This window comes from Macaca fascicularis, chromosome 4, assembly GCF_037993035.2.
Source record: "Macaca fascicularis isolate 582-1 chromosome 4, T2T-MFA8v1.1".
Taxonomy (NCBI): Eukaryota; Metazoa; Chordata; class Mammalia; order Primates; family Cercopithecidae; genus Macaca; species Macaca fascicularis.
In genome coordinates this window covers 147,255,802-147,279,290 of record NC_088378.1, presented here as the reverse complement: position 1 = coordinate 147,279,290, position 23,489 = coordinate 147,255,802, and the positions used below count along the sequence as shown (strand labels likewise).

Genomic DNA, 23,489 nt, shown 5'->3' with positions numbered 1-23,489 from the left:
TTGTTTATATAATGACTAATATCATTGTATACATTCAAGGCTTGTGGGACTTAGCTATTTGAAGTCATCCTTCCCTAAATGGGCTCACTTTCACTCAGTGACTTTGTTGTACACCCTTCACTCTCTCAAAATGAGGATAAATTTTATCAACTTTCAAAACGACTCCTCCGCCAGAAAAAACGACTCCTCCACCAAAAAAGTACTTGAAAATAAAATGAAACTACTTAATATTTGTTTTTATTAATAAAGAAACAAAATATCTAAAAGGTGTGTTTTAACTCTGCAAACTGGGATTCAATACTTACACCTGTTAAGTTTCTCCAGGCTTCAGAAATTTCTGGGTTAAATTTTATTGTTAAGTTCACGTTTATTCGTTGATTAAAATCCATGTACTTAATAGCCTTTTTTTCCCAAACACTAATATAAACCCTAGCATAAAGCACTTATTCTGGAACGGTGTTTACTGTTCAAACCCATATCTTCTAGAGGTAGGTGTTGGCACTTTGTTATTGGAATAACAAAAATAGTGTTGATGGAAGCTTTATAAATTGTGAGAGTAAAAACATATTTAGATTAATACTGTCACGTGTTATTTTATATGTTACTATTATTTATGTTTATTTTCTTGCATTTAGAAAAAGGTTACATAGAAGAGAAGGAACTTGATGCTTTCTTTCTCCACATGTTGATGAAACTGGGTACTGATGTAAGTACTTGCACACTAAGCCTTAATGTATGCCTCTTAGTAAGATACACACATCCAAGTCTTATGTTGATTTGTACCTATTAATTCCATCTGACCTCTTTTCTTCCTTGCATGCATGTAATTTCTCCCCCTCTCCTAGCAACATAGAGGGATTTAGGCAGGTTTTATAAAAGGCACAACTGTAGCATTAGACATGCTGGTCACTGACTTTCAGTGTAACATCTGTCATCCACTCAGAGATCTTAACTGTAGACTCAGTTAGCTTGGTTTTGAATGTCTCCTTGGTTATGTCTCTGCTAATTGATTTATACCTGAGGATAAAGTAGCCCAATTTGTTCAAAAAGCTGGAAAAGATGTTAAGCACATTAAGGCTCTGGGTGTTTCATATGTATGATAGTCCTCTGATAGCAAACTACAAACCATTTAAAATCATTTTTCCATTATTCATTTTATTAGAAGAGGTTACAGATTTTTCAGGGAATGACAAACCAGGAAACAGCCAGCATACCCAGAGCCCAGATATAAATGGAAGCCAATCTATCTAGTGTCCATCTGATGGTAAATCTGTCCTTGGGAGATGTAAGTGAACTCTTGAAAGTCTCTGTACCAAAGCAGAGAAAAATTTTACACAGAAACACATGAGCAGAGGCCAGCCTGGGGATGGGCTCGATCTGATGAAAGCTCCAGCAGGGCATGCATAGTAGAAGGAGACGCTCTAGGAACAACTGAATTTAAATGAATGATGGAGATAATTTGTCCTTATCCTTTAGCTGTTTATCTGAAGAATAGAAGTGCATCACATTCTCATGTGAGAGCTCAGTGAGGGAACAAGGAGCTCCTCACCACTGTTGAGAACATGGAAAGGGTATGGGATGGGGGGTGCAAAGGAAGCCAGTTCAGAAACAAAGGGGCTGACATCTGACCCCTTCAGCCGCACAGATCTCTTGGTCCCCCTCTATTTCTGTCTGCCTCTCATATTCTGTCTCTCTTTTTTATGTGTGTCTCTGTCATTTTTCTGCTCACTTCTGTTTCTCATCTCTGTGTTTCATGGCTCTCATCTCCCACTGTTTCTTCCTTTCTCTCTGACCTCTCTGTCGCTCATCTTTCTTGTCTCTTTCTTATATCTGTTTCTCATTTGTTTCTCCATCTGTCTGTCTCTTTGTTTTCCCACTCTTTTTCCAGTCTCTCTGCTTCTCAAAGCTCTTTTGTTCTCTCCTTTCCCCAGGTCTTTTATTTCTCCTTTCTTCTTTCTTTCTTATCTCTCTTTTTGACTTTCACTTCTTTCCTCATCATTTTCTCCTTCACCCCTTTCTTTGCCTCTTATCTCCCTTTTTCTTTACCTTTTATTGCTCTTTGTCTGCCTGCACTCCACCCCTTACCCTGTGCAGCCTGTGAAGTGAAAGGATCAGCAGATGAGAAGGATAGAGACATGAGTCCCTTCTTTCCTCTCGTCAGACCACTTGCACACACTCGTTTTTATCCTTCATTCTTGTACTTACACAAGCTACAGGTAGAGCTGAGGAAGCCTCCACCAAGTGAGGCTTCTGCCTCAATCTTGCAGCCAGTTTCACATGCCAGCAGCCCGTGGTGAAGTCCACCAGCCTTGTCCATAGGGCTTCTATTTATATCTGTAAATGTAAGGCTCATCATGCTCCAGGAACCCATCTTATCTATCGTGAACATGGGTATTTGAGGAAGGCAAAAAGACAAAGTTAAAACCATTCAAAATCTTGGAATAAATGGGATGGTCAGCTCCTAAAAATCTATCATCAGGGACCTGGACTTCTCACCTTTTCAGAGGGCTCCTTGCTCTAGTGATTTATAAAAGGGAGGAGAAAAATTGCTATCAGTGTTGAAGCTGGAGTATCTAATTTTCATTCATCGAGTTGGGGTCTGCTCTAAGCTGAGGATGCTGTGAGATATCTTCATCTGAGGCCTTGGCTAACCTTAGAAGCATTGTTGCCTTTGTGAGAGAAAAGAGGGATGTCATCTCTTGCAGCTTGACTGTTTTTATCACTGCCCCTATCTCAGACCTGGTCCATGGACTAATGCTTTTACACAGGGGCAAGCATAATCCTTGAGGAAAGAGGACAAAAAAGGACTCACTGGTGTCCTGCGCAACTGCATTCGGTGCAAATGTCCCTGAGGCTGGAAAGGGGGTTGGAAGGTCTCATAATCCTTAACCTAGTGCAAATCAAATCAAATTTCAGTGTCCCTGAGAGTTATATTTTCTTTGTTAAAATGCAGACCCCTAGGTCTCATCCTGTAAGTATTTAAGTACATTTGGGGTCTGCCAAGGATCTTTCATTTTAAAAGCACTCAAAGTCAGTTTGCATGTTTTTTTACCCTCTTTTTCTCCAGGAACGGTGACTTTTGGAGAGGGGATTCTAATATAATTAGGCCAATCCCACTGAGTTGTGGCAAGAGCCCCAGGCACATCTCATGAGCACTTGGCTGGGAAGAAAGCTTTTGGAGCCAGGATGATAAGTTTGAACTCTTAACTAGAAATGATGTCATCTGCCATTGGATGTCTTTCAAAATGCTGAGGCACTACTCTGGGAAGTGTGCTTGCAGGGACCTTCACTGGGCACTCCATGTTACCTGGACAACCATGATTAAGGAAGCTATTCCTAATTTTGGGTTTTGTCTCTGATGAGTAATAAGCAGGCCTTAAGGAAGTTCTTAACAATAGGGCAGGATTTCCAAAATGGAAGCCCTTTCAGTTGAGGAACAGTCACCATTTGACTGTGACATCTACTTTTGATTGGTAATGCCCAGTGAGTACAGAATCCAGCAGCAGGGAGGCCTCCACAATCAGGCAGCCCCTCGCTCTGGTGTTCAGCAGTGGTAAGCCATCCTTCAAAGACATGAATAGCTCTACTTTCCTCTGCTGATTACTGGGTCACAGAGACCTCAGAAGAAGGTATTTTGAGGTTTCTAACAGCAAGCTGCCTGCTAATCTATCCAGTAGAGCAACCAGCTTGCTTGTAATTACCTGTTCCTCAGAGCCTTGCAGGGGATTGACTTAATGGAACCATCAGCTGCAATTGCTGCTGTTTCTGTTACTCCCTGCAAACCTTTTCTTTCAAAATGCTGAGATTTTAGCCAGTCCATGGATAAGCATCAGATTCTATGTGTACATACCCCTCATGTACAGACTGTAGCACATCCTGGGCCTCTTTCAATACTTCAGGGATTATAAGTACCCTGCTGGAGCCTAGTGTCTCAGATAAGGACTGATGGGAAATTACAACAGAAGAAGCCCCAGTTTCTTTTGCTTTAGGTCAAAGGGATAGTCATGAGCTTTGGGGTTCGGGATCTGAGAAGACAGAAGCCAAGATTCTGTGCCCTCAAACTAAAGGTAATGTAGAATCTGGCTACTGCTTATTTGGCTTCACATTTATTTACTTTAAAATCTAATTTTTCACCGACATGACCCATGTTAGTTAACTTCCTTTGGGAATGCCCAGCCCATCATAAAGAATCATTTATTCATCCAACAGATCCTGTGTTCCAGAGATAAATAAATGAATGCTATACTTGCAGAGTTCTTAATCTAAAACATCAAGCTGAAATTCAAAGTGAAGTTCGACCCTGTTGAGGGATTTCCTGTTGAGTATTGTGCTTTTCCTGTATGGTACATGAACACTCAAATGTAAGCACACACAAAATCTTTGGTGCTGAGAATAGACGGGTTAATCCCACCATGATTAGTGGGGTGTCACATGAGGAAACCTGGTTGACAGAAGATCCTGGAGTCTCAAAGAACCTGTTCACCTTCTACAGAGAATAAAAAAAAATGTGTCTCTTGTCTCTGAAGGCCCACTCCAAAGAAGGCTCATGGTCGGGGAAAGGACAACTATGTGTGGAGGCAGAAATCCGATGCTCATTCCCTATCTCTGCACCTAAAGCTGCGTGATAGCAACATGCCATTTAAAACTCCTGGGTCTCAATTTTCCTATCCATAAAATAATAATTATTAGAATAATGTTTTGGTCTGCCTGTTTCACAGTGAAGACCAATAAGATAACATAAGTGAAAGGTGCTTTTAGTTGCAAAAATACCCAATGTGTATATTCTTATGCTGATGCAATATCTTCTTGGGTCCTTAGTTTTCCCAGTGTTTATTCTACGCCCCGCTTTGCCTCAGATCCACCAAGTGGTTATCCCACACAGGATCGTTGAAGCTTACTCTCTGAAACACTGAAATGCTTTTAAGATTTTATATATATATATATACACACACACACACACACACACACAGACACTGTGTGTGTGTGTATATATGTGTGTGTGTGTATATATATACTGTATATATTTATATATATGTGTATATGTGTGTGTGCGAGCATATATATATATATGATTTCCAGTTTATGAGAGCAAGTTTTCCAAGCTAGGGTAACCTTTGGAGGATGCCTTAAGTCATACTCACCACTACCTTTGGTCCTTCATGAGGAAAGGAGGCTACTCAAAGGAAGACAGAAGACAACAGACAGACTGTCATCTCAGGGACCTGTTAGACTTGCTCTGTCTTAGACAAATGATACAGCCATTATCTCTCATTTCTTCATTTGATGCTTTGGTTCCAAATCACTAATGTATTTTTTCACATTTTTAGTCTGATGTGTGTTCATTTAGAAAGGTATTCTTTTTTTTTTTTTGAGAGGGAGTCTCACGTTGTTGCCCAGGCTGAAGTGCAGTGGTGCGATCTTGGCTCACTGCAACCTCCGCCCCATGGGTTCAAGCGATTCTCCTGCCTCAGCCTCCTGAGTAGCTGGGATTACAGGCACGTGCCACCACGCCCAGCTAATTTTTTGTATTTTTAATAGAGACGGGGTTTCACCATGTTAGCCAGCATGGTCTCAATCTCCTGACCTCGTAATCCACCCACCTCAGCTCCCTCAAGTGCTGGGATTACAGGCGTGAGCCACCACGCCCGGCTGGTATTCATTTTTTTTTGTTTTTAACTAGACCCTTCATTGTTCCCCATTTATAATCACCATATGAATATGTTTGGTTGATGTTTACAGAGTCAGACTGTCCAAGTCCTCTTATTTTAATCATTTTGGGTTTCTAAATACAGGACCAAAGCCAGAGAAACAGCAGATGACCTTGATATGGCTAGGGTACACAGATTCATTTGATGGATACATCATCTCAATCACAAATGCTAGTGGTTTCGGTTTATAACTTCAAAAAATAGCTATACATATAGATGCTATTTTTTAGTTCTTATTCATATAACTTTTGTTTTTTTGTTTTAGAGACTTACCTTCACTACAGTTTATTTCAAATAAAGTTTATTGATCACTATTTATTATCCATTTGGGAACTATACAAGCCATTAATTCGTTAACTTCTTTCTATTGCATGAATTTCATCTATTTATCATCCCCTGCAGCAAAAGGCAACAATTAAAAAAAAAAAAAAGGAAGTACAATTCTATCTTTATACTTACTGACAAAAGTTTGTGTATGATTGAACAGGGAAGAGGCAAACTACTGACTGACATGAAACTTGGCAGTTCCCTATATATCCAGTATCCACACCAATCCTGGAATTTTAGAGAATCAGATATTAGAGGATCCAATAGCTTAAATTATATCAGCTCACAGCACCTTTTCTACCTTACATCGAACATTTGCTATGCACCCATCTCCTACAATGAGTTGGCACGATGGATGCCAATGTCAGGGGTTGAGGTCTAGCATAATGCCCAGGAACTTCCCTAGCATTAAAATTGTTCTTGCTGACCAAAGTGTTCCCTGGTTTTCTAAGAAAAGGCTTTCAAACCTTCAGGCTCTTATAATATTTAAAGCATCTGGTTATCTAACTAGTTGCCAGAACCTATCCTGAAAAATCCCCAAAGCAAGTCATCAAGCTTTCCTTGCATTTTGTTTGAACCATTTCTCATTTATTAACAACTTAATGCTGGAATGCAATGACTCCATTAGGTGTTCTCTGCCTCATCTCAAGCAACAACAAGGTGTGGTGGAAAGTGCACTAGACCAGATATCAAATGTGCTGGTTTTAAGATTGTTCTGCCAGTATTCAGCAGCATCACCCTTCTGGCCTATTTTCTCATCAGTAAAATGAAAGGGGAGTGTCTCAGATCCTTAGAAAAGATTGCCAAGCATCCTCTGATTTTTTTCTCCTTTACTCTTTTGCTTCTAAATCACAAAGACTAATCTGAATGAATCATATGTTTTGATTTATAGTGCAGCAATGGATAAAATTATCATGAATTTGAGTATTAGTCTTCATATGTTAAGATCTGGAAGGTAGAGAGTTTGTACTACTTTTCTACTAGATTTTCTACTCCCTGAAAAACATTTGCCATATGCAGTCTTCCCTGGGTTTTATTCCTGAGAGCAACATGTTGTGCCATGCTAAAGTGTTTTAGGACATTTTGTTCTAGGAAGGACTAAAACAGAGCCTGGGTTGTTCTGGCAAGTTCTTTGCCATATGCAAGAGGTCAACTGAAGCGATGACAGCCTGAGGGGAAGAGGTGAGGACTGACAGCCCCTTCGAGTCAAGAATACAAAAAAACCAAAAACATTTTCTCAGCTAGTGATGGGAAAATGATAAAGGAGAATTTCCATGTAAGAAGCGGGAGCACAAAAGAAAAAACAAGTTTCCCAAAGAGGAAGAAGCTAGTAGGCCAGCAAGGAAGCCAGGGGCTGAAGGGTATAGTACATTTTTCTCTGCCTCCCAGGGCCTTTGTGAAGATCCAGGGAGATAATATTTGTTAAACAGCATGGCTTAGAGCCCATCCTCTGGCTGGCACTCCAAAAATGTTTATTTACCTGCTCTTCTTTCCTATTCTTGTGAATTGGATGTAGCAGTTGTTAATTCCCCACCACGTTTCTCTTTCCACCATCTCCTCTCTTCTTCCATTAGGGAGAGGTCCCAGTGGAAAGGAAGGCTAGACAAAGATGCCTTCCACCAACCTGTGATGGAGGGCAAAGACCAGGTCTCTTTTGCTGACTATAATGTCACCAGTGGCCAGAATTGTGTTTGGCACATGGTAGGTGCTTGATAGAAAGCAGTGTTTTCTGAGTTTTGTACCTGAAGGCAACATGTGGTGGGCTAAAGTGTTTTAGGACATCTTGAACCTGGGTTGTTCTGGCAAGTTTTTCCTTATCTCAGGATGTTGCATCACCAGCACATGCTAGGATTATTCTTGAAAAATACAAGTAAGAAAGGCAGAAGAACTGAGTCAGCCCAAGGCCACCCAGATAACTGGCCTGTACACATGTGCACAGATGATGCATCCAGAGAGTGTCCTGAAGGCTGAGTCACTTCCACCCCCAACACCAACAGGGAGGGTAGTGAATCAGCAGGATTACCTCTTCTAAGTCCCTCTAACTTACAGCTGGAGGGCTTGGGACCAGGATAGCATGATAGTATTAAGGAGAATGAATTTAGCATAAATTTCAGCAAGTCTAGAATCTTAGAATTGGGCACTCTTTGGGATTATCTATGCTTCTCAACCCTTGCATCAGAATTCATTCTTTATTGTTGGTTACATATGTCACTTTTACTGTAATAACCATAAAATCCACCAGAGAAGACAATTAAGGTTCAACATAGAAGGGAGTTGTAACATCTTTGGTTAACTCAGCAATTACCTTATTACTTTGGTCTCCTCTTTAATTATTTCTCCCTTCTCATTATTTTTTTTTCCTTAGAGAATACAAAAGAAGATTAAAAAGGAGTTACATACACCTGGGGGCCCAGAACAACTGGACTTTTCAGTTAAAAAATGTAAAACCTCTGAGTTACTGGGAAGAAAATCTGTAATTACAATACAATCTTTTGTCACAACCAAATATAACACTGTTCAAATTTGTTCTTTCAGCACCCTAGTCTCTAAGCTTCTTTTTATCAATATTTTAATAACTAATTAACTGTAAATTGTACCTAGTCAAGATTCCGATTAGTGCTTGGTTGCTCAAGAAATCTCCAGCGTTGCTCTTTCTTCTACAAAAGGATAAAATCACTTTAAATGGCCAAGGAACCTGCTTTCCAGGTTCGAAAAACATAATTATCATGCCGTGTGTTTTGAATATTTGCTATCCTAACTATATCTTTGAGATCCCAGTGGCTTTAATGTGGCTCTGTTTGGTCAATTGCAGGACACAGTCATGAAAGCAAATTTGCACAAGGTGAAACAGCAATTTATGACTACCCGAGATGCTTCTAAAGATGGTCACATTCAGATGAAAGAGGTACGTTTCATGACTGTATCTTTCATGGCTCTACTCTTCTTGACTGTTTTTTTCTTTACTTTGTCGTCTTGGGCTGTAATATTCTTTGGAAGACAATGGAAACTTTACATTTGATCAGGAAATTGGAGATTTCTGAAAGGCAGTTGGCTTAGATAACATTTTAAAAGTAATCATCTCTCCTTTTTCATCTACTTAGTAACAAAGAGTGTGCAATTCTTTTATCATTTTATTTAGGTCAATTAATATTTGTACCTATTTTATAATTGGGGAATTGAAATGATAGAGGCCTTTCAATTACTTGATCCACCATTTGTCTCTTTATATAGTGTCCTGTTCAAACTGAGCAGTGATATAAGGAAAAACTTACTGAAAATAAATAAGGTTAAACTTCAGCATCAGCTCCCAGTGGAGATAGGAAAGATCTATCCCTAAGATCATTAAAAGCATGACAGACAATAGCTGTCTTTACTTCAACTTAATCCACTTTTATGGAGCACATACTAAAGCATGTAACTATGCTACGTGTGCAGCGCTGTGGATGGTCTACAACTTACCTGATCATTTCTCCTTCCAGTTACAAAAATGTTTACAGTTTAGAAAGGACTTCCACATATATTTTATTATTGTATTCCCGTAGTAGTTAAGATGATGATAGGCATGGAACATTATCCCTATTTTGCTGATAAGGACTTGAGTTACTTTCCTAGAATGACATGACCAAATAAGTGGCAATGGTTTTAGTGGAACTCTGCTTATAGATAGGAATCTATACAGGTTCATACTATGTAGCTATAAATCTGTATGTGAAAATGAGTCAATCTGAAACTAAGATATTTTTTCATAGTCAAAACTGCCTGTTAGACATATTACCTGACAATGGGAGAGCTAGTCTCTTGATGTTGTGACACTGCCATATCTGAGCAGTCCATATTATTGAAAAGAATAATAGGACAATTTCTTCAGGAAGTTATGTTAATAGGGCAGGATAATTTCCCTTTATAAAAAGTGTGCGTGTTCACCAGCAGACTGCCTTTTCAGAAAACGAATAAACTAAACTCTAGATTTATGAGTGTAGCTGTTTCCAAACTTTTAATCAAAGGCAAAATTGTATATGTAACCAAAAATTATGATTATACTGGATGTAAAAGTATCAATGTGTGCATCAACAGAACAGTAAATGCAAACAGCAAGTTAGGTGTACTAAACAAAAGATTCATAACTACATGTTCACTGTTGTAATTTTCCAGACCCTGGAACAGAGCATAGCATATAGTAGGGCTCAGTATTTCCTGACCTAATTAATGAATGAGCAAAACATAGCAAATAACTGAAAACTATGTCATTATCTTACTAATAACAGAAGACATTCTCCAGTAATTGGCCAACCATTTTTGTCTTGTAATTCTGCATATGAGTGTCATTGAGGTTGTTGTTTGTTCGAAAGCTGATGGTGCATGACTGCATCGTTCCCAAGGCTCCTTAAAACCTTATGAGTCTGTGAGTCTAAGGAGCAGCAAGGCCTTTTGCTTCCCCTACATTCCCTTGCTGTACTATTGACCATTTCACTTACTCCAATTACAGGTAGTCGTGACATAAAAATCAGCCCACCTTGGCTCATGTTGGATTTTCTAGTAAAAAATAAGATGGGAAAAAGGCCACCGTTAGTCTCAAAGAACAGTTCCCTGTTCCAGTTGACCCTGTGTAGGTTGATGGGAAAAGCATGAAGTCAATATGGTGGAATATGAAACCTTAGGCAAGTTACTTAATTTCTCTGAGCCTCAATTTTATCATCTTCACCAACATGGCAGTCATCATTTATTGACTATTTGATATGTATGAGGTATTTTCCTAAACAGTTTATAAATACTGGCTCATCTTACTTTTAGTCTTCCCATCTGGACCAGGATATCAATATTATTATCTCCATTTTCCAAATGAGGAAATTGAGGCATAGATGTATTAACTAAATTACCTAAGGTCAAATCATTAGTAAGTAATGGAGAAGAAATTTAATTTCACTCTAAAGCCTATCACTTACGCTTTGAACTGCACTGCCTCCCATTGACAAAAAGGGGATATTTATACTCATCCTGAAAAACTGGTGTGAGGACTTAATGAGATGATAACTAAAAAGCATCTTGCTGGTACCTGCCATGTAGCAAGCACTCAAAATCTGGTAGTTATTGTTAACATGATGTGTCCTCGAGCTGACCCACATCCAATTAGAAAATGTGAATGAGAATGTGAGCTAATTACACCTAAATCCCTTCCGGAGCATCTGCTGTGGACTCACTCTGTGGTATTGTACAAGACACTGAGTAAACTACTCCGTTAGAGAAGAAATGACCATTGTCTATGGGAACAGCTCAGAAAGAAGACAACATATACTACAATACCCTAGGCTTGGCAATGAACACAGCCAAACCTGAAAAAAGTATTATAACTACATAGGGGAACAAGATACTATTATACCTTTGTTCAAGGGAGTGCATGAAGTAAATCAGTCAAACTGGTGCTCATATTAAAAAGCTGATTGGCTGAATTTATCATACTTGAGTCAACTGTTGTAGTATCTTATAGACACTAATAATGTAAAAAAATATAAACCATAGCTAACACTCAAGTATCAAGCCAGGCAGCAGTTATTCCTGCTTTTGCACTGAAGTACTGTATATATACAGCATCTCACCAGTAAACCATAGTGATTAAAAGTGTGGGCTTGAGATGGCCAAGCTGAAATACTGACTTCATCACACACTAATTACAAAATGTTGGCAAGTTCCTTATCTCTGTATAGACCAGTTTCCTGCACCGGAAAATAACAGTAATGGTATGTTGTGCACCCCATAGATTGTTATTAGGATTAAATGAATTAGCATATGCAAGCATTTAGAATAATGCCTGGCAAACATAAGCATTATTTGCTATTTTTATCTTCTGTTACTATGGAATTAAATTAATTCAGTATTGGAAGTTCTTAGAATAGTGCCTGGAACATATCAACACTTAACAAATTTATTATTGATATTAATGTTATATTCATCATTAGCTTAGATTTTAAGCTCGTGGAAGGCAGATATCCATAGCGATTTATACTTAGTAGGAGTGTGATACTTTCTGAAAGAATAAATGAATCAAAGAATGTCAATCAAGAGCACAGAACTGCAAACTGAGCTGTTCATCCTGGAAGATCTGAGACCTTCCGCCCTGGAAGACGTACCACCATGCCTTTTACCAGAGAGCATTCTTAAATGGACACTGGCCAGGGTCCCCGACTTATTTTTTCTGTTCCTTTAGCTTGCTGGTATGTTCTTATCTGAGGATGAAAACTTTCTTCTGGTCTTTCGTCGGGAAAACCCACTGGACAGCAGCGTGGAGTTTATGCAGGTGAGTGCTTGATTATGTCTTTATGGAGAAAGAGGATGGAGACAAGCCTATGATCTTAGCCACCTGCTGTGGCTACCACCACTCCTGCCCAGCGGTCAAGGGAGAGCTGAGCACTGAGGATAAGACCAAGCAAAAAATGCCTTAGTGATGAGTGAGGACTTTGGTCCCAAACCCCAGTGTTCTCTCAGTACTGTACTGGGGTGCTCCTGAGCTGACAGGCTCCTTTAGTTTGGGCTGGAGGAAACTTTAGACAAGAGGCCAGGCAGGTACACTGAAGAATGGAGAGGGAGGGGAGGTGGGGGACTATGGAAAGGAGAGCAGGTGCCCAATCTGAAGCCAATATCCCTATGGAGCTTCAGCCTTTTGAGAATGCTGTCTAGAAATCTAGACTCTAGAAAATGGCGGCAACTAATTTTAGTTTTGAAGGCATGATGATACAGAACATAATGTATTAGAGTGCTGGTCCAGCCAGGAGGCCTTCTGTTTATAATCATGGGAGAGTAAAAGCTAAAGGCAATATCAATAACCTCTCTTACCACTTTCCCTCTGGCTACCCCTTCTCTCAGCCTCTCAGTGTTACTGCTCTGTTGGTGAAAAACAACAAGGGAAGGGCAGATAAGGGTTTCCCCAAGGCCAGAGCAGCAGATTCAAGACAGCCACTGCATCCAGGCCCCCACAATGGATACAGTTACCATGTCCCCATTTAGGAGATAATAAGTTTTGCATAGGCAATTTACAGAAGAAATTCTGAATGGACCATGAATTTATGCCAGTAACTCAAGAAATGCAATAATTTTATGGAAAGTAATTTTGGAAAAATTCAATCACGATCCTTTAAAATTTCATTATCCACAGTTAATTTTTTTAAATTTAATTTGTCCTGGCTGGGCACGGTGGCTCACACCTGTAATTCCAGCATTTGGGGAGGCCAAGGTGGGTGAATCACCTGAGGTCAGAAGTTTAAGAGCAGCCTGGCCAACATTGTGAAACCCCATCTCTACTAAAAAAAAAAAAAAAAAAAAAAATACAAAAATTAGCTGGGCGTGGTGGTGGGCACCTCTAATCCCAGCTACTCAGGAGGCTGAGGGTGGAGAATTGCTTGAACCCAGGAGGCAGAAGTTGCAGTGAGCATAGATCGTGTCATTGCACTTCAGCCTCAGGGACAAGAGGGAAACTTGGTCTCAAAACAAACAAACAAACAAAAAAACCCACAAAAATTCTACTTTTTCAGGCATCTATTTTATGGCTATAATCAGAAATGTAGACAAAAGTTTTCTGTACAATGATGTTCATATAATGTTGCAGTGTCACTTATAGTTCAAACTAAAAATAACATAAATGTCTAACAATAGTGGAAAAGTTAGTTAAATTATGATATATTCATATAATTCATTCATTCTACAAATTCTTATGAGCACTGTAATATGCAAGGCACTGTTCTAGGTGCTGCAGATTCATTAGCAAAAAACTACAGTATTGAACATTATTGATCACTGAAGATCAAATTTTCAAAAAATAATTAATGACATGAAGGAAATGCAATATAATATTAAGAAACAAAATTGTATATGGAATTTGATCTTAACTTTGTTTAAAAGTTTTTTACCCTGAGGCCTGAATAAATAAGATAATAGGTAAGTATACACAAATAAATATCGGTTGTTCGTAAGTGGTAAGATTTCAGGTGATTTTATTCTTTGTACTTTTGTATTTTCCAATTGTGTATAAAGTCATAATTATTTAAAATGTATTTTAAGACATTTTCAAAATGATTCTAATTGTGTTTAAAAACACTCAGATAACATTTTTAATAAAAATAACAAAGAGACTGCCCAAGCATATAGATAATATGATCCCAATTCTGTTTTTTAGTGTATGTTGTAGAAACATGATAGAAATGAAACACATAGAAACAATAAGTAATTATCTCAGGAGAGGAATTTCTGGAGATTATAAATTTTTTCTTTTTGTATTTCATCAATTTTGTACAGTGAACATGATTTCAGAAAAAAAATCATGAATATAGAAAAATAGTATTAAAATGTTAGGCCTAGTGTAGTCTTGAATAATCTTGAGAAGTGGGAAAAGCACATGGCCCTATGGAGGCTTCTTATCTTTTTTTTTTTTTTTTAATTCTACTTTTCCTGCCTTTGTAGTTTGTCGATTTTATCTGTAAAGAAGAGCTTTCCCTTTCTGTACCCAGTTTTTAAAACTATCATTGTAAATTATTCGTTTTTAAAAATTAACTGTCTTATATCCCATTACATTCTACATATTTTAAGAAATTCTAACTTTTCCCCTGAACCACAGGATCTTAACACACTATAACTCTTACTCACCAACTCATGTGCCATTATTGTCCAGAATATTAGTTCTCTCTTGTTTTCTTTAATCCCACAAATTTTATGCAGTCAAGATTTGTTTCAATTTGCCCATGTGTCACCACATGTCATATTGCTACCATTGTCTTTGTTCACCATTCCTTTTTTGTGTATCTCAGATTTCCTTCCTCCTGTTCCTTCTTCTTCCCAGAGTATATTCTTTATTGAGAGTCTGCTGGTAATAAACTCTGCTTCTGTTTGTCTGGAAATGTCTTTATTTTGTTTTTATTCTTTAAAGATAGGCTTGCTGAATGTTCACACAAAAATCTTTGGCTCTCCAATGACTCAGCTGTAGTAAAACTACACAATAATTAAGATGGATATTGTTGGAGAATGGCATTTAAAAAGCATGCAAAAAATTTTAAAAATTATTTGAAATTCTCATAGTTTTGGCATATTCATACGATAAAAGATATAAATCACATTTAACTCATTGATTGTGTAAATTGGACTAAATTCAGACATAAATGACAGGGTCATAAAGGAGTGACATTTCTGAATTGTTATCACCAAATATCAGCACCAGTGTCGACATAGCATCAGTATCAACATCTCCTACTATCCCTGCAGAGTCTGAGCTCAGGACACTGATTGTGGTTAATAACTAAGGTTCCTGCAGTTGGTTAACACAGAACACAGGCAATCCATCTAGGATCTAAGAAAAATCTGTCAATGGAAAAAAAAACACAACAACTTAGTGTAACCTTTCATTTTGTACAAGAGTTAGGGAGCTTGCCAACTGATGTGGGGCTTGTCCATGGAATAATCAGAGGTGGTGAGAGTAACAGAATTTATTAAGGAAAGTAGTTCAGTGCTTTCCTCAAAGAGTTTCAGCTGTTTTGTCTTCCAGTTCAGTAACTGTATCTTCAGTTGGATGAATGCTGGCCTCACACTAATGAGAGGAGTAGCTTATAACTGGGAATTATCAGTTATTTTATTCCCTCCATCAGAGACAAGACCACACAGGCAAGATTTCTTAGGGGACTTTTCTGCAGTGTAATTTTTTAAAGTTCATCTTTCATTAAGGTTTTAGTTTTGAAGCTTTAGTTTAAAGCGGGCACCTCGATCTGATTTTCCACCTGTGTGGGTCCCATGATTTATTCCCTGTCTACCACATGTGCAGTTTTCTCATAAAACTGCAGACGTTGTTGCCAGGGACCAGCAGATATACTTGGGATAGGCTTTGGTTTCAGTCCTACATTACCACTCTAAGTTTGTGCTTTCCTATCACGTTGGGTCTCTTAGGAGTCCTTTCACTTTCTTGTGATCTATGCAATGTAATTAAAAGTTATTTACATAGGATGTTGCATTTTTAGGTATTTAGTACTGAGGAGGTTTCTTAGTTTGTCATATTGCCCCAAATTGAAGTTCATCACTTTGTATCATTCCATTCTGAACTTTCCAAAAGAACCCTTTCGATTAAAGCCCACTCAGTGGGCTTTCATTGAAACCACTGTGGCCCTCCTTAAGTGGCTCCAAGTGAATGCAGTGATCTATTTCTGGTGGATTCTGCCCAAAATTGCTGTCACCAAAGAAAGCCTAAAGTTTCCCATCAAAAGTGGAATTTCCATTCAGTTAAGTACTGTTTTCAGATGCTGAACTGTAGTAGATACCACATAATTATTCCAACTTATCTGAGGATAAATGAATTAATGACTTTTGTGTATTTCAGATTTGGCGCAAATATGACGCTGACAGCAGTGGCTTTATATCAGCTGCTGAGCTCCGCGTAAGTGTCACTGGGTGAAGGGGTGGGTTTGTTTATCATTGGGAATTTGATATGTGTGTATCATGAGTTTGATTTCTGTGGGCCCAGGAAAGATGTCTTTGAATATGTTACTCAAAAAATACATACATATGTACATATATGTATATATATTCATTTTTAAAAGGTTTAGAAAGTGCAAGTCACATTGCTGTCTCTGGAAAAGCAGCATAATTGAGCATTTATGATAACTTTTTCATGCTGGAGCTAGTCCCTGGGCCCCGTGAGCTCCCTATAAACAGTGACAGCCCTCAATTCTTGGATTTATTGCTTGCTAAAAGCATTTTATTTCCTCCTGGAAACAAACAACCCACAATTCTTGAAATAAGGCCTTTTAAGACCTTTGCAGTTTATTTGCTCACTATATGAAGTATGACTCTTCTCTTGGCGCCACAGAACTTCCTCCGAGACCTCTTTCTTCACCACAGAAAGGCCATTTCTGAGGCTAAACTGGAAGAATACACTGGCACCATGGTAAGTAATGAATAATTACTCACTACTCCATGAGTAATTACCTCCATGAGGACAGCTCCCCCACTCCCTCTCCAGACCCCAGAAACAGTGTCTGCTAGAGAGGTCGTCCTTGAGAATTTGAAGGCTAAATGAATGCAAGAGGAAACCTCAACTCTGAAAAACACTGGCTAAAACTGAACTTTTGTAGCCTCTCTCTTGTGACCAGGTTGCATCTATTTGAGAGAGAAAGCTGTTCACCAGTCTGTGGGGAAACCTGAAAAGTTCAGTCAATATTAGGTTTCTAAGCACCAGGCCAATAACCTCAATGTTAATTGAAGTCACATGGAAGCAAGTAAACATGGACTTAGACAATCAGTACCAAACAGATGGAAGCTGCCTCTCACCACAGTGGATGATTCTCCTCATTTAGCATGTTGATTTAGTGCAGCTGGAGAGTCAGCTAGATGGAGGATGCATGTGCTACCTCTGCCACTTACCAGCTATGATGTAAGAAAACTGTCAAGCCTCTCAACTTTATTTACTTCTCCTATAAAATGGGGATGAATAGTACCTAATTCCTGTGAGGGCAAATGCGTTGATGCATTTGAAGGACTTGCATACTGTCCAGAATACAATGAGTTAGCTCTTATTGCAGTAGTTGTCATTATTTCACATTCCCCTCATGTCATCGTTGTTCCAAGTGACCTTGAGACTATTTTTGTGTCAAGCTCCATGGAAAGTGGTGAAGTAGGAAGCTGCCTTTGGTGAACTCATCCTCATGTTCTGTTTCAACACCTAACTTGATGCATTTCTCCCAGTACTCATCAATGATTTGTATTAAATTGTATCTGGCTCCTCTGTCTTTTCTCCTCCCCTATCCCTTTCTCATCCCTAGGTGTGTGGTTCATTCCTATAAAAATCTTCATGTTTCTTAGTTAGTAAGCATGGAAATTTGCTGATAAAGCTTTAATTACTTGTAGGATTGTTATATTTATTATATAAAGAGTTATTGAGCAGATTCACCTCATTGAGCCTTATGGTGAAGTCAGGGATACATATTACTGAGAAGAGTTTGTTAAAATGTGTACCACCATGTTGACCTATTTGGGCTTTTAATTGGTATTTCCAAATACTATAATATTTCCAACAACTTCTCTACAGTGTTGGTTTTATTCATGCAATTTTATATATCTGATGACTAAGGCTAAGAAAGCGTTTTAAGTGACTAAGTCACCACCAGGTTGAATTCTTAAGCTCATTTTAAAGATCAGATAACTGAGAAAAAATGTTCCTTAGCTAAAGGCATCTGTTAAGCTGGAAGCTAAGCTCCCCTGATTTTCAGCCCTGGAGCTTTCTCTACTCTCCTTCTGTACTCTGCTCTGAATGTGCCTCCAGTCAAATGAGTCTGTGTTGGGAAGGAGGCAAGTGCTCTTGACCCTGGTAACTTGTAATTGGCCTAGACAGGAGAAAGCAAATGCCAAGGAGAGAATCAAATCTCAGGGCAGGATCTCAATTAAGGAAATTATTCAGCCTCTTACTATGTTGATTTGTTTTCATAGCATGCAAAATGATGTCTGAAATCCTGAGTAAATATGTGCTCAGCACCAAAGGGTAAAGTGGGAAATCCCCCAGCAGTGGGAAGCAGTTTCCCAGCTACAGGAGAATCTCTAGGTTCCTTTTGACCTAAGCTCCAGTGAAGCCCTCTAATAGAATGAATACTATGAAAAAGGAAATTAGATGGAAACTGCTTGGGGTACAGAACAATAAGGAGGTGTTTTTCTAGTTCAGCATATTTTTAACATTGATTTAACAGAATGTTAACACTGGCTGTTGTTATCTCGATTTTATCGACTTATAAAACATGACCTACTTAATGAATATATTTTCATGTAGAATCTCCAGCATGTTGCCAGTATTTCTTTGACTATCTTTGACTCTGAGGAGCTTGCCCCCACCTCCAACTAACCATACTAAACCACTACTCTTTTACTTCTTAATATAGCTCAGCTTTTTTCCCCTCACTTTTTTCACCTGGTTCTTGCTCATCATTCGATATTCAGTTAGACATCAACTTGCCCTAAAAGAAATCTTCTGTAGCCTTCCCTCCACGGTGAGCCCAGTACCCCTTCTCTGTGCCTGTGTAGTGCCTTGTGCATATCATCATCTTAGCTTCTTAATAATTTAATTCATTCTGCAAATATTCATTACATATCTACTATGCCCCAAGCATTATTCTAGTCAACAGGGATTCAACAGTGAGCAAAATAGACAAAGGAGAGACTGACAACAAATAATAAACGTAATTAATAATTCATTATATTGCATAACAGAGGGAGATGAGTGTTATGGAAAAAATTAAAAAGTGGAGTTGGGCCAGGAATGGCAGTGCTAGCAGGAGCAGTTGGGGTAGGGGACTGGGAAGAAGGGGTACTTTTCAATAAGGTGGTCAGGGTGGCTCCTCTGAGAAGGTGAGATGTGAGGAGGGACTGAGGGTACAGGAGGCACAGGGCCCCTAGTGCAAAAGCGCGCCTGGGATTTTTAAGAACGGGGGAGACCAGCATGGCTGGAGCAGAGCAAGAAAGGATGAGACTAAACGGCAGCCAGACCATCATGGGATTTTTAGCCCATCGTGAGGACTTGGGGTTTTAGTTAGATGGAAAACGGCTAGAGGGCTATGATGCAGAGGATGTCAAGATTTGCCCCCTTGATTGAGAAGAGTCCTCAATGGGCAAGTATGGAATCAGGAAGATCTGCTGAGAGGCCATTGTTGCCATCCAGGTGATGGAGGATGGCAACTTGGACTCAGTTGGAGTGGCAGAAGAGGTGAGAACTAAATATATTTTGAAGATAAACTTGAGAAGATTTCCTGATGAATCACGTGGGAGTCAAGGATGACACTGATGTTATCTGTTTATGGCTCTTGTACCCCACTAGCCTGTGACTCCTCAAGGGTGAGGACAGCATCTAACCTTCTTGTCCCAGCCCTCACATGGGACCTGACACGTAGTAGGCTACTTAATGCATATTAAACTGAACTTTCAGTTGTTACCTAATAGCCAGCTATGATGAAACCATGACAAAATAAGGAACGTTTGTCTTTGGGAACCTCCTATCTCCCCTGTCAGTGTTTCTTATGACCCTGTGCCCCTATTATGGCTCTTGCTCCCTCTTGGGTTGGAGGGAGCATATTGCATATTGCTTGGAGGGTTGCATATTGCACATTTCAGCATTTTGCACAGACCCAATCTTCCCCAAGCAGAGCTTTATGCTCTGAAATTCTCCTTTTCTCCTCTCCTTTAAACCAGACCTGCCAGGGTAGAATCAGAAAGGGTGCAGTATGTGGTTGAAGAAAGATGATGCACATCACAAATCAGGCCAGTTGCCCAGAGCTTTTCCCTTTACAGCCATCAGGCTTAAATTAAAGAAGCTTCAGGCTGGCATCACCTTACAATGGGGTGTCCTGAGCTCAAGAAAATTTGGCAGTATGCAACATTTTTAGCTTAGATTCGTAAGTCTAGAGTCCTGGGAAGTAGCTGAGGGAAATCAGAGTGATCTTACCCAATGTTTAAGTATCTAGTTTGAGAACTGTCCATTGGCCAAGACAGTCCTGTTATTCTATGTCTGTTTCATTGCCAACACCTCATAGCTCTTCTGCTCATGTGTGCTGCAGTTAAGTACTCATTTTGGTTCTAAATTGTCCCATGGAGACAGGTCCATAATCAAACAAACTCCAAATGGCCCCTGTGTTAGGCCATTGTTGTGTTGCTATAAAGAAACACCTGTGACTGGGTAATTTATAAAAGAAGGTTTCATTGGCTCATGGTTCTGCAGGCTGTACAAGCATGATGCTGGCATCTGCTTTGCTTCTGAGGAGGCCTCCAGGAGCTTTTACTTATGGTAGACAGTGAAGCAGGAGCAAGCACATCACATGGCAAAAGCAGGAACAAAAGAGAGAGAGCCGAGGAGGGTGCCACACACTTTTAAACAACCAGATGCTGGGAGAAAGCATTCACTATAGCAAGGACAGCACCAAGGGGATGGTGCTAAACCATTCATCAGAAATCTGCCCCCATGATTCATCATGTCCAACACTGGGGATTACATTTCAACATGAGATTTACAGGAGACAACATCCAAGCTATATCAGCTTCTCATTGACTTTTTATGCACTGAGATGACAGCCAAGTGTGGAGGAAGCTGGTGAAAGAGTTTCCACCCAAAGATTTGAGTTTGATTAGAAGACAAAATGAGTTCAATGAAATTTTGACCAATCGATTTCATTTTTCTTCCCTAAGTCATAGAGGTGACTTATACTTTCCAACAAATAGATTTTGGAACTTGATAGTTGATTTTTTAAATGACTTTTTATATTTCCCTAGAAACTTCTGGGTGTACTAACTTTTAGGAACTTAGCTTTTTAAAAAACGACTTCTACATCCTGAGCTCTGATATACTAAGCGTGAAATCACGTTATTGCTGCTTTAATGGATTTTTATTGAGCAATGGACATAATCATGGCAATACTGTATTAAAGATTTTGTTCTGAGGTTTAGCATCAAATGTTTTACTTAAGAGATGTAACTTATTAAATGAATTCAAATTGATCTGAATAAGGATTGGCACATTTAAAAACTGGCTGAAGCATGACTAATGAGTGAGTTAAGGCAGAATGACCAATCAGAAGAGAGAAGCAGAGGTCTGTACATCTTGTCTTATCCTGATTCCTAATTAATGTTCTGGACAAGGAAGGAGACAGCCTATTATTAAAATCAAATTATGGTACTGAATTTAGAGGTGCTGCCAACGCCAGGCAGGAGGAAAGATTTAGCTGTCTGGATAGGATATTTTTAGATAATATTTACTTTTGTTAAATGTAAGCTAATATTTCTGGCTGATGTTAAATCACATACTAAATTAGAGCGGGAAACTTGAACTTTTATAAAATAACACATTTAAATCTGAGACTATGGTGAGGTGGTAAATTAAAGAAAAATAAAAAGAAAGAGAAATAAGTTTTCCTGTATTAGGCTGACTTGTCCCAGAGGCAGCAATAAGCACAGCCCAGACCCAGGAAAAGTCTTGATAATACTATCTAATGTGCTCTGGAGACTCTCCCAGCACTCCCTCAACATACGGAGGAGAAAAACAAATTTTCCTTTATTTTATGGAATGAGTTTATAGATTCCTGTTCTCTATAACTAGTGACTTCAGGTATTCTGTTTTATCTAAGAAGTACAACAAAGGTCATAAGAAGCCTGAGTAGGCCTGAACTACAGCTGCCTGGGTACCATAGTGAAGGTTAAGAGATAAGCCTGTGCCCAGGCAAACCTAGATAATGGACACCTGGGTTGCTTGGTAAAAGTTATGTGCAATCCTAAGTTTGTCCTGCCTCTGTATCCCTGCTTTCACGCCACTGTAAGCTTGCTTCAAGCTAGCCCATCCCCTTTTGTAAAGTGTATGTAAAAGTCAAGTGCTGTCTTTATTCCGATCCCAGTCTTTTGGACGTGAGTCAGCTGGGCCTGAGTGCACTTAATACTCTTCTGTTTCAACCCGAGGTCACTCTCATCCTCCTAAATCCCACAACAATGGCAGACAAAGAGAATGATATGAGTTTAAGCTTGTCCCCATCCATGATCCTGGTCTTGGCTCTCATATTTCATGCCTGGATTAAAGCAGCTCATATCTGCTTCCTTCTCTGGGTCTAGGCATTCATCACTGTGATCCAGGCCAACCTGACGCTCGTCTGGGCTCAGTCCTCAGATCTCTTCTCTTCTATGTCCACTCTCACTCGCGGTAATCTCAACCAGTCTCATGGTTTTTAATACAAGCTAAAGGCTGACCACCCTTGATTTATATGGCTGACTCAGACCACTTCTCTAAACTTCTTGCATACACTTAAATGTGTATCTCTACTTGAACTGCATGCCTAATATACATTTTCAACATGTCTCAAATTGAAATTCTGACCTTTCCCCAAAGACCTGCTCCACTACTGGTCTTCCTCAAGCTTTCAAGTTGCTCAAGGCATGACACGTGAAACCATCTTTGATGCCTCTTTCTCTATCACTCCACATCTAACTGGCAAATCTTATTGAACACATTTAAATTACATCCTAAATCTGATCATTTCTCACCCTGTTCCAAGCCATGATTATTTCTCAACTGAATTGTAAGATGCTTCCCAGCAAATCCCCCTATTTCCACTCCTGTCTCTTACCATCTCTATGAAACACAGCAGCCAGAGTGATCCTGTTATACTATGAGTCAGATTATGTCATTTTTCATATCAAAAACCTCCAAAGGCTCTGTCTCTGAGAAAAAGCCAAAGTTCTTACACCACCTGCTCACACCCCAAGTCATCACCTTTCCCATCTTATCTCCTTTTATCTCCTCCCCAGTCCTAGTCTTGCCACACTATTGCCTGTCATACTTTTGGTTACTCTGACATGCATGTATGTGCTGCCACAGGTGCTTTGCACTTGCCATATCCCTGCCAATATATTTTTAACCCTGGTATGCATTTGATTTACTTTCATCTCTTTCAGGTCTTTATGAAAAAGCCA

The 23,489-nt window shown here is 39.3% G+C and overlaps 1 protein-coding gene across 1 annotated transcript in view; it reads left to right on the top strand.

Moving 5' to 3' along the window:
• SCGN (secretagogin, EF-hand calcium binding protein) overlaps positions 1-23,489 on the top strand; it is a 49,749-nt gene that overhangs the window by 556 nt on the left and 25,704 nt on the right. Inside the window, exons 2-6 of the mRNA XM_005553826.4 lie at positions 636-706; positions 8,848-8,940; positions 12,238-12,327; positions 16,381-16,437; positions 16,870-16,947. Of these exons, the coding sequence (XP_005553883.1) occupies positions 636-706; positions 8,848-8,940; positions 12,238-12,327; positions 16,381-16,437; positions 16,870-16,947 (389 nt within the window). The remainder of the gene's footprint in view (positions 1-635; positions 707-8,847; positions 8,941-12,237; positions 12,328-16,380; positions 16,438-16,869; positions 16,948-23,489) is intronic.